Source organism: Miscanthus floridulus, chromosome 10 (assembly GCF_019320115.1).
Source record: "Miscanthus floridulus cultivar M001 chromosome 10, ASM1932011v1, whole genome shotgun sequence".
Taxonomy (NCBI): Eukaryota; Viridiplantae; Streptophyta; class Magnoliopsida; order Poales; family Poaceae; genus Miscanthus; species Miscanthus floridulus.
In genome coordinates, this window is record NC_089589.1 from 23,872,125 (window position 1) to 23,884,125 (window position 12,001).

Here is a 12,001-nt window from a genome sequence, read left to right on the forward strand (position 1 = left end):
TGCCAATCAGCGCGTGAACCTCCAAGTGAGTGAATCGCCACAACGAGGACTAGCTTGCCGGTAAGCAAGTGAACCTCGATAAAAATCATTGCGTTCATCATTTGATTCCGAGGTGATTGGTCTACATTGATATTCATCATTGTAATTGATTGGCTCCTACCACTACACGGCGGTATAACTCTCTTAGTCACTCTTACATTACCGCAAACTAGTTGTCAAGCTCTTTAGTGTAGCTAGTTGTGAGAGCTTGTTTGTTTGATTAGTGTTGCTCTTTAGTTAGTCTTTGAGAGCACACTAATTTAGCTAAGTGTCATTGCTATTGTGTGGATATACTCTATTCAAAATAGAATTGTGGTAGGTGGCTTGCATTTTAGTATTCTAGCGCAACATTCGCTTCACCGCATAATTGTCTAACATACTTTGTTAAGTGTTGTTGTAGAATTTTATTAGGCTATTCACCCCCCCTCTAGCCATTAGGACCTTTCACCGGTGGATGGGTGCTCCAGTGTGGAGAGGTGCACTAGCGTCGGCGTCGAAGAAGAGGAGCGCGGGGCTGGGAACGGCGGCGCGGGGGGGGGGGGGGGGCGGTGGACGGGTGCTCTGGCGTGGGGCGGTGCACGGGCGTCGGCATCGAAGAAGAGGAGCGCGGGGAACGGTTGGCGCGGGGTTGAAATTTGGATAATTTCAACCTGCGGCGGCCTTTTATACCAGACCTCATCACTGCCGGTTCTAATTAGAAACCAACAGTGACGTGGTTAGATCACTGCCAGTTGTAAGTAGGAACCGACAGTGATGGTGGTACATCACTGCCGGGCCATTCTTTAAATCGGTAGTGATTTCCTTGTAGCGTTACAGAATAAGTAACTTATCTTTTCTACTTCTTTTGAATACCTCCTACTGGCTCAACGGTTAAGACCCCGCAACTTAGCCCCCGAGACCTGTGTTCGAATCCCGGGCGGCCCAAATTTTTTGGTTTAATTTTATAATTTATTAAGCGGTCTAAAGGTCAAAAAGATAAAATAAATGTGTTGCATCCCTGAATTGAACCAAAGCCTACAAGTTCCAGAGCAGCGGACAAACCATTGAGTTATCACCTAATTTCGGAAAGTTTGAAGGAATTTATTACTTTGAGTGATTATCTGTCCCTGCTTTGCGCGTAGGCCCTTCAACTCCCCGGCCACGCTGGTCACGCGGTTCCCATGAAGAGCCACTGTTTTAATTACCCGGTCCATAAAGTGCGGTTCCCATGAAGAGCCCTTGAGTTCCCCATGAAGAGACACCGCGTTTATCCGTCCATCGGTTGCTCGCGCCGGTTCCCAAACGTAGGCACGCTCAGTCTTCCCAACGCAAGCGCAATGGCGGTTCAATGGCGGTTCCCAATGCAGGCATGCGCTCCGTCTTCTGAGGGGCGAGTTATTGCACCGTGATCAGTTCCACCCACCAACGCCTATATAAGCCAGGCCCCCATGCACACAGTCGGCCACCACACCACCGCGCGTCAAGAAAGCGAAGCACCGCCCTTCCCATGCACACCTCGCCCTGGCCCGGCCTCGACCCGCCGCCACACACAATGCCTCGCCGCTTGAAGACAACATGGGCGAAGCTGAACCCATCGTCCTCACGTAGCCCCCCGACGCCTCCACCAACACCGTCGTCCGAATCGGACCTCGAGGTGAACCTCGAGGATGATCCAGACCGTGAGACCGCATCGGAGGAGGAACTGGAACCTCTTCCGGTGGAGGAGGTCCTCTTCAAGTCATTGGAGATGGCTCGGAAGGAGGAGGAGGACCGGCACCTCCGCGCCATCACACAGAAGGAGACCGACGACAGCATCCTAAAGCGTGTCGTCGAGATGTCCAAGGAGGAGGAGCGCCGCTGCCAGGAGGAGACTGAGCGACGTCTCGCGATGGACGCGGAACGGCGGCGCCAGCGCAGGGCTGAGTAAAAGAAGCATGAAGAGGAGCACCGGCAGCAGGGGGACAACGCATGCGGCAGCACCGGTAGTAATTAGTAGCACTAGTGATTAATCAATGCCTTAGGTCGATGTAATAATTTACTGGTGCTGAAAAAAACCATGTAGTCGGATCCTTTGTTTGATCATCACCACCTTGGGTTGATACTTTGCATTGCATATGACCTCTCGTTTTATTTGCTTACATATTGGATGTTGCATTTTGTATGACCTCGTTTTGCTTACCTCGTTGTCACGAAGACCGTAGTATATGATATGCTACGTACCGGAGATCGAGGGGGCCAACAGGACTGTTGCTCTTCTAGATAATACCGTGTTGCAGCATGTCTGTCATCTATCACATCACTGCCGGGCCATTCTTTCAACCGCCAGTGATTTCCGTGTAGTGGTTACAGCATAAGTAAATTATCTTTTCCACTTCTTTCAAACACCTCCTACTGGCTCAATGGTTAAGACCCCGCAACTTAGCCCCCGATACCCGTGTTCGAATCCCGGGCGACCCAATTTTTTTGGTTTAATTTTATAATTTATTAAGCGGTCTAAAGGTCAAAAAGATAAAATAAATAAACCATGGCACACATCATATACTAGCGCAGCGGTTAAGTGTCTGAACTCTATAGCCCAAGACCTGAGCTCAAACCCCAAGGGTTGGCACAATTTATTTTAATTTTTTTATATATCACTGTCGGTTTTCAAAATAAACCGATAGTGATGTTTATATATATTAAAAAAAATCTTTTATATACTGAATAAATAGAAGCATATGTATTCCTATGTCGAAATGGCTTGAATTTTTTTTGGCAAGCGTGTATACCCAAATTAAGATCCCACACAGGATCTTAGGTTTTTCTAATCATTTTTTATTAACTATATTTTTCTGTGTGCTGAATGAGACAAAAGAGTGTGAATTTCATCTTGGACCCAATAGATTTTTTCATCCACCTCCACAAAATTCTTATCCCTAGGGCACATTAGAGCCTGTGTAAAAGTTTGGCACCATTCCGGATCTTTTCGTGGGTAGACTCAGTTCAACCTATAATTAAACGGTGTCGTCGCGCGGAAATTCAATTAAACATCAGAAAGTAGCAAACCATCGCCGAAAAATCCTAAACTTGTTGTTTCCTTCACACGTGGCACGTGCATGCCTAAGAAAAAGTTTGAGGCCAATACGACACCGGAATGCCTATGAACCACAGAAACATTGATAACATATGTGTATAGTCATGGTTCGATGAAAGGGCACATGTACCTCTGTGAAGCATGTATACTCCGCCTATGTCGAAATGGCTTGAAATTTTTTTGCTAATATGTACACCCAAATTAAGACCCCACACAAGATCTTAAGTTTTTCTGATCATTTTTTTTAATTATATTTTTCTGTGTGCTGAATGAGACAAAAGAGGGTTAATTTCATCTTGGACCCAACAGATTTTTTCATCCACCTCCACAAAATTCTTATCCCTAGGGCACATTAGAGCATGTGTAAAAGTTTGGCACCATTCCGGATCTTTTCATGGGTAGACTCAGTTGAACCTATAATTAAACGGTCTCGTCGCGCGGAAAATCAATTAAACCTCAGAAAGTAGCAAACCATCTCCGAAAAATCCCAAACTTGTTGTTTCCTTCACACGTGGCACGTGCAAGCCTAAGAAAAAGTTTGAGACCAATACGACACCGGAATGCCTATGAACCACAAAAACCTTGATAACCTATGTGTATAGTCATGGTTCGATGAAAGGGCACATGTACCTCTGTGAAGCATGTATACTCCGCCTATGTCGAAATGGCTTGAATTTTTTTTGGCAAGCATGTACACCCAAATGAAGACCCCACACAGGATCTTAGGTTTTTCTGTTCATTTTTTTATTTATTATATTTTTCTCTGTGCTAAATGAGGCAAAAGAGGGTGAATTTCATCTTGGACCCAATAGATTTTTTCATCCACCTCCATAAAATTCTTATCCCTAGGGCACATTAGAGCCTATGTAAAAGTTTGGCACCATTCTAAATCTTTTCGTGGGTAGACTCAGTTCAACCTATAATTAAACGTTGTCGTCGCGCGGAAATTCAATTAAACCTCAGAAAGTAGCAAACTATCTCCGGAAAATCCCAAACTTGGTGTTTCCTTCACACGTGGCACATGCAAGCCTAAGAAAAAGTTTGAGACCAATACAACACCGGAATGCCTATGAACCATAGAAACCTTGATAACCTACGTGTATAGTCATGGTTCGATGAAATGGCACATGTACCTCTGTGAAGCATGTATACTCCGCTATGTCGAAATGGCTTGAAATTTTTTTGCCAAGTATGTAGACCCAAATTAAGACCCCACACAGGATCTTAGGTTTTTCTGTTCATTTTTTATATATTATATTTTTCTCTGTGCGAAATGAGACAAAAGAGGGTGAATTTCATCTTGGACCCAATAGATTTTTTCATCCACCTCCACAAAATTCTTATCCCTAGGGCACATTAGAGCCTATGTAAAAGATTAGCTCAATTCCGGATCTTTTCGTGGGTAGACTCAGTTCAACCTATAATTAAACGGTGTCGTCGCGTGGAAATTCAATTAAACCTCAGAAAGTAGCAAACCATCTCCGGAAAATCCCAAACTTGGTGTTTCCTTCACACGTGGCACGTGCAAGCCTGAGAATAATTTTGAGACAAATACGACACCGGAATATTACACGAATTACATGCATGACAATAATTAAACACACCAACCCGTACATATTAAAATTAGAACCCAACTAAACTACGATCTTGAAAACCTAGCTAAATAAACATTAATTACTATCGGAATCACTGCCGGGATCGATCGGGCCATGCACACTAACATGCCTCTGTAGCCATATATGGTAATTGATGTCACGGATTATGTATCCACTTGTATCGATGAACTCCAATGCCCGTATGAGTGCACTCTCTCGTGCCTCACAATACTGAAAGAATGGTTGGCCATAGATGTAACCTACTGAACGACCACTGCCCCTGTTAGTAATCCTTATGCAGTACTGGCATCCTTCTATAGAGAGTTGGTCGAGGTTTCCATTGCAGAAGTCCCAATCCTACCCGAGTTGCTCTGTAGCTTGGTCTAGAACGGCCCACAAGCCACATGCAGCATAGGTAAGGTCCTATAGCGCAATTTGCATGTGAAGAAAAAGAAAAAAAATTAGAGAATGTTATTACAATAATAAACAACAAATAACCATGACTCAGGTGTAAGTGACCATTTTACCACATCTGCATGGTTGTAGCTCGCAAACCATTCGCTTGCTTGCGGGATGGGGATATCATCAACATTCAAAGCAAGTGCCTTGAAGTGCGAGAAATCAGGCACATCATAGCAAATACGTCGAAGTGCCTCTAAACAAATACGCACGGCACTTAATTGGGCGCTTATCACGTCCGGGCTCTGTATTCCCGTCCCGTGGATATGGTTTCGATGATTTGAACCCCTCACAAGGATGAAAAAACTGAGTTCACACGTCCATAGCCGACCACTTGCATTAGATGCCGTGTTCTCGACGATGTCCGAGATAAAGAACCAGCTAAGTGCTGTTCGCAGCCAATCTATTGGGGATATAGTCTGCGATATATATGCATGCAATAATGATATTAAACTAATTACAGTTATTTGTTAGCATCAAAAAAACAAAAGATGTTGGAAAATATTTCATACAATAGCTGGAATAGGGAACCGTGGAATGGCCACATTTGGAGCGAATGACTCATCACCAGGGTGGAAACCTGGTTCTTGTGGTGGGGGAGATCCGTTGTTCATACCACCTGATCGATAAAATGCAAAAAAAATATGAACATAAAATATATGCACAAAAAATTCTTCCAAGTAAAATGTGGCAACATAATTAAATATAGATCGAGTGCAAGGAATAAGAATATATATAAATGTAGAATGCAAAGAAACATAAATATAAATATAGATCAAATGAATATAGATAGAATATTGGAGAACCAACATATCAATATCGTTGAAAATGCAGGAGCCATGACCAAATCACGTAGAGAGAGAGTGGATGTCTTGAGAAGTGAGAGTGAAATGTGAGAAATGAGACTGAGAGAGTTCGTGGGTGGGTGGGATCGATGTATGTGGCCGGCAGTTTGTTTTATATAGGGGGGCATGGACATCACTGCTGGTTTTTAAATAGAACCGACAGTGAAAGTTACTATCACTGCCGGTTTTTAAATAGAACCGACAGTGAAGGTGACTATCACTGCCAGTTTCTAAATAGAACCGACAGTGAAGGTGCATATATGTAAAGGATATATTTATTTAGATACTACAGTGGGAAAGTTTTAACAACAACGATATATTTATTTAGATAGTAATGAAATACATCAAAAAATTACAAAAAAATAGAAATAAGTCACATATATGATAACAAAGACCTTACACTAAAATTCCATATACAATAACAAAGACCTATTTGCATACAAGTCATTGTTACCATCAATGTGTATCAACACATTATAATTTAACCACCTCAGTAGCATTCTTCTAGCACCAACTAGGGCAAACAACAGCACCGAGGTGGTCTACGAGCTATACCCGTTGGAGATGATAAGGTGGCGTTGATGAATCCATGCCTCTGCTGTACATGGCATTTTTCTTGGTACAGTCCAGAGCACATCGAATTCAGCTCGGCACCACAGCGGATGGCTCTGTGAACCTCGTGGCATTCCAATCTTCGGCGTTGCTCTATCTTCAGTAGCATTCTTCTAGTACCTCATGTGTGCACCATTTTGGTGGACTACGATGCATAACGATATATGTGGTTTGTTGTGAGAGGAAAACATTGTATTATGGCTAATAAGGCCTGGCTGAAACCAACATGCATGGAGAGGCTAGCTCCTGGCCGAGGGCCATTTTATAGGGGTTAGCAGTCGTGGTACATTCTTATTTCTAAACTAAAGTTATCGAGGTAGGTGGGAGTAGTGTTCCAACGGTTGTGGTCATGGGAGCAATGTTGGCATGTGAGGAGCATCTACACATCACTGTCGGTTTTAGTTTAAAAACCGACAGTGAATTGGGCCTTCTGTGTCAGTTTGAGCAACTGATTGTGATAGAAGCTATCACTGCCGGTTTTAAAACAAAAACCGACAGTGAAGGGCCCTTCCGCTAACTTTAGGTAAAAAATTATAAAAAATACAGTGTCGGTTTGGAGCCTGCCATCGTAGCCTTTTGTAAAAAATATAAAAAGTTTGGCCCGCCTGACATTCGAGCGCGGGTCACGAGGTCGAGAGTGCGCGGCCTTAACCGCTGAGTTTGGATAGGGAGTTTGGTTAGAATGGTTTTATTTTTTCTTTTATCCCATTGTAATGCACTACTAAATAATAAATGCAAAATCAAAAAAGTTTGGCCCGCCTGGGATTCGAGCGCGGGTCTCAGAGTACAGAGTGCGCGGCCTTAACTTCTGAGCTAGAATTGGGAGTTCACTTAGTTTGCTTTTCTTTATTTATTAATAGAAATAATGCAGTTAGTTTATATTCTAAAATAACACAAAAATTTGTGTCTTGATTATTTAATTCTATGATAATGAATTAATGGTCTATAATTATCAAATAATAGTGTTTGTGAACATCATCTTAATATTTGATTACATAGTCAATAATTAAATTGTAGAGATGCGCACAAAATATAAATTAAATATTCAGTGCGAAATACTAATACAACGTCTGCATAATGATTACATAGTTAACAATAATCTAACTATCTTTAGGTCCATCAACAATGAGGGCCTCATTGTGATCAATTCGTACGTAAGCAGGTTCGTCACCCTCTTGAAGGATAGGTAGGGGTACGTTCGCCCCGAATGGAGGCATTTCCTAATAGCCCCTGTAGTCTTCTTCGTCCGTCACTCCATCGACACCGACAATCTTCCTTTTCTCTTCTAGGACTACTTTTAGCCTTCCTTTTGTCTTGTCCCTTGCATAGAAGGCTTGCATAACATCTCTTGCAAGGACGAAGGGGTCGTCTCTGTATGCGGTCTTAGTGAGATCAATGGTAGTGAACCCTTCGCTGTCAGTGTTGATTTCCTCGAGCCTGACCCACTGGCAGCGAAAAAGAGTTGCCTTCAATGGACCGTAGGCTAGCTCCCATATCTCCTCTATGAAACCATAGTATGTCCCCTGCACGTTGCCATTCTTATCGTGAGCATCAAAACGAACACCACAATTTTGGTATGTGCTCTTTCCATCATGCTTTTTTGTGTAAAATGTGAATCCATTGATCTCATACCCTTGGTACTTAAGATATGTACTCGAAGGTCCCTTGGCTAAGGCATCCAATTAATTACCCAACTTTATTCCAAGCAAGCGACGTCGCAACCAGCTGACAAATTCCTCCTTATGTTTTTTATCCAGCCATGCCTATGACCTGCTCGGATACAGAGTTTGCAGCGATTGCCTGTGCTCATCAATGTATGGCATCACACCCTCGGCTTGCTGGAGAACAGCGAACTATGCCTGTCTAAAAGAAACAGGGTCGTCTACTGTAACAGATTTCTCCCCGATTGTTCCTTTGCCACGTAGTCTTCCCTTATGATGAGATTCTGGAACTTCGGCCCTTTTGATGTCTAGATAATATGTGCAGAACTCAATGGCCTCCTCCGTTGACCATCCTTCAACCATTCCCCCTTCTGGCCTGAATCTGTTCCTAACATACCTCCTAAAAACTTTCATCAATCTTTCGAAAGGAATCATCTGATGTAGGTACATTGGGCCAAGGGTTCTAATTTGGTCAACAAGATGAATGAGCAGATGTAATGAGATATCAAAGTAAGTCGGCGGGAAATGCATCTCAAGCCTAACGAGAGTTTCGGCTATGTCCCACTACAGCTGCTCTAGCGTGGACACATCAATGACCTTTTTTGAGATCACGTTGAAGAACGAGAAAAGCTTTATGATTGGGGCGCGGACCTTTGGGGGGAGGATACCACGCAGGGCAACAGGGAGCAGCTGAGTCATAATGACATGATAGTCATGGGCCTTCATAGGGCCATAGTTGAACTTGAGTTCTCTCATGTTCACTAGCCTCTTCGGGTTCGCACAGTAGCCCGTCGGGACTTTGAGTTCATTGAAGAAAGAAATAAGCGCACGCTTTTCTTCCTTCTTCAATGTCCATGACGCAACCGGAAGTTCGAACTAGCCATTCTCTAGCTCCATGGGATGCAGCTCCTTCCTGATTCCCAAGTGTTGCATGTCCAGGCGTGTGGCTAGTGAATCCTTCGATGTCCCCCCCCGGTGTCCATCAAGGTGTTAAGAGTGTTAGCGCACACGTTTTTAGTGATGTGCATGGGATCAAGACAGTGGCGTACACTCAGAAATGGCTAGTAAGGTAGTTTCCAGAAAACCAATTTTTTTTCCAAACGCTCTCATCAGGCGCTGCTACTGCATTGTCCCCCTTCCCAAGGACAACCTCTAGTTTGTTGAGTTCTCGAAGTATCACATGCCCGTCTTGATATTTTGGAGCTAAGCGTTTCTCAATAGTACCGTTGAAATCTTTTCTGTTCATGCGGTAAGGGTGATCCTTAGGTAGGAACCTATGATGTCCCATATAAACTATCTTTGAGTTCTTTGGCAGATTTACCGTATCGGTGTCGTCCAAGCACTCGACACATCCAGTATAGCCTTTTGTCTTCTCTCTGGACAACGAACCTCGACCTGTTAGGTCAGTGATTATAGCAATAAGTACTCCCTTGATCATGACATGTTCCTTTTTGTACTCGTTCCAAACATCTGGCACACCCTTTTCAAACATCTCGACTAGTTCATCGATCACTGGTTCTAGAAACACATCGATGTCATTCCTAGGCTGTCTTGGCCCTTGGATCAGTAGTGGCATCTGGATGTACGACCGCTTCATACAGACCCAAGGTGGAAGGTTGTATATACAGAGCGTCACTAGCCAGGTGCTATGATTGCTTCTAACCTGGTCGAAAGGATTCATCCCATCTGTGCTCAAAGCAAACCAAAGGTGCCTTACCTCTCCACCGATGTCCTTATAGAACATAGTATTGACAGTCCTCCAGTCATGCCCATCGGCGGGGTGCCTCATCATTGTATCTTTCTTACGCTCTTCGCCATGCCAGCGCAACAGCTTGGCTGACTTTGCACATGCAAACAGCCTATGCACCCGGGGAGCTATAAGGAAATACCAAACAACCTTTTACGGGACCTCCTCTGGTCTTGGTACCCTCATCTGACGGCCCTTCCTTGTACCGTGGAGCTTCACACTTGGGGCACTTATCCAAGTCTTTGTATTTTTCTCCACGATACAATATGCAATCATTGGAACACGCGTGGATTTTTTCAACCTCGAGGCCGATGGGGCAGATCATTTGCTTGGCCAAGTATGTCTTTTCTGGCAACTCGTTTTTTTGGGAGCATTTTCCTTATTATACCTAACAACTGATCGAAGCCTTTATCGCTCAATCCGTTTGTCGATTTGAACTCTAACAGCATGATGTCGGCTTCTAGTTTGCTCATTGGACAATTCCTATACAATGGTGTTTTGCCATCTTGTCTCATTTTCTCTAGCTTTCTCAGCTGTCTTTCACTAAGACATCAGGTCTCTATATTACGTAACAGCTGAGAAATACCATCGTTATCCTCGGTGTCGTCAGCTAGCGTGTTCCTAAATACATTATTAACTGTGGCTATAGGTTCTGTGTTGACACCGGGTTCCTCGTCAGCATCGTGGAAGGCTACGTCAGGCATGTCCACATCATCATCGTTTTCCCACAGAACATTCACACCAACCTCGCCATGTATAGTCCATATCATATAGTTTGGCATGAACCCCCTGGTAATCAAGTGCGATCGTATAGACTCAATTTGACGAAAGTTCCTTTGATTCTTTCAATCTTTGCATGGGCAGAAAATAGGGTTCCCATTCCCAGCATGGGCTTTGGCATCGGTGATAAACTGGCTGACACCATGCATGTACCGCTTGTCCGTTCGGGACAGATACATCCACTCTCGATCCATCTCGGCACAAAAAAATACTGAGACAGTAATTACAAAAAATTAATAAGAAATCGAGCTTTATGAACAACAATTGTAGCTCGAAAGTAACATTTTTGGAAAACATTATTGTACACTAATTATTGAAAAATTGAAATTGGTAGCCCCGGCCCTATAAATTGAAAATCATAGTAAAAAACAATTATTGCACAATATTGAAGAACAACTATTCTACTCTACTTCTAAGAACTAATTATAGCATCACATACTAACAATGATGATCTTGACCACCATGGAATAATTAGCTAGGAATTTAAATGTGTTCATAGACACTAACCTTTTGGATGATGGATTCACCATAATTTGAGCCTTGCACAAATGTCCAATTAGAAAAGTGCTCTCTAGAATGGAGAAAGAACTAGAATGAGAATCAAGCAATGTAGCCATCAAAACGAAGCTAATTAAGCAATAAAATCAAAGGAGTGAATGTTTGTTACTAACCTTAAAGCAAAAAGATCAAGCCATTCTTCAAAATCCAAGCACTAGCTTCATGGTGAAGAGCAGCCACAGCAATGGAGGGAAGGGTCCAAACGTGCGCCTCTATTCTCGGGATGGAAGAGAGGAGGAAGGAGAGGACGGCTGCAGCCTTTTTGTGTTGTAGGCTTATCACCGTCGGTTCTTGGCTAGAACCGACAGTGATAGAGCACAATCACTGTCGGCTCTTGGCTTAAACCGGCAGTGATAAGTGCCCACCAAAACACTGCCGGTTCAAGCCACAAACCGGTAGTGATGTGGTCCTTCACTGCCAGTTTTAGCACAGCCCCAATCATTTTTTTTATTTTCAAGCTCATAACTGGCAGTGAAGGTACATCACTGCCGGTTCTCATAAATCCGGCAGTGATGAGGCCGGCAGTGATGTGCAAATCTGGCGTAGTGTATTTTTTTTCTATATAGTTAGTCAAACTTAAATTTTTTGGATTGCACGGATTCTAGGAATTGATTTATTTAGAGATTGAGGGAGTATGTCACTAACAAAGATAA

At 43.3% G+C, this 12,001-nt stretch overlaps 1 protein-coding gene across 1 annotated transcript; it reads left to right on the forward strand.

The window, feature by feature from the left end:
• Window positions 1–1,525: 1,525 nt before the first annotated feature.
• Window positions 1,526–1,945, forward strand: LOC136488219 (uncharacterized). The gene has a single exon (XM_066485225.1). It carries the CDS (start codon window positions 1,526–1,528, stop codon window positions 1,943–1,945), a length of 420 nt encoding a protein of 139 aa, XP_066341322.1.
• The last annotated feature ends 10,056 nt before the right edge of the window (window positions 1,946–12,001 follow it).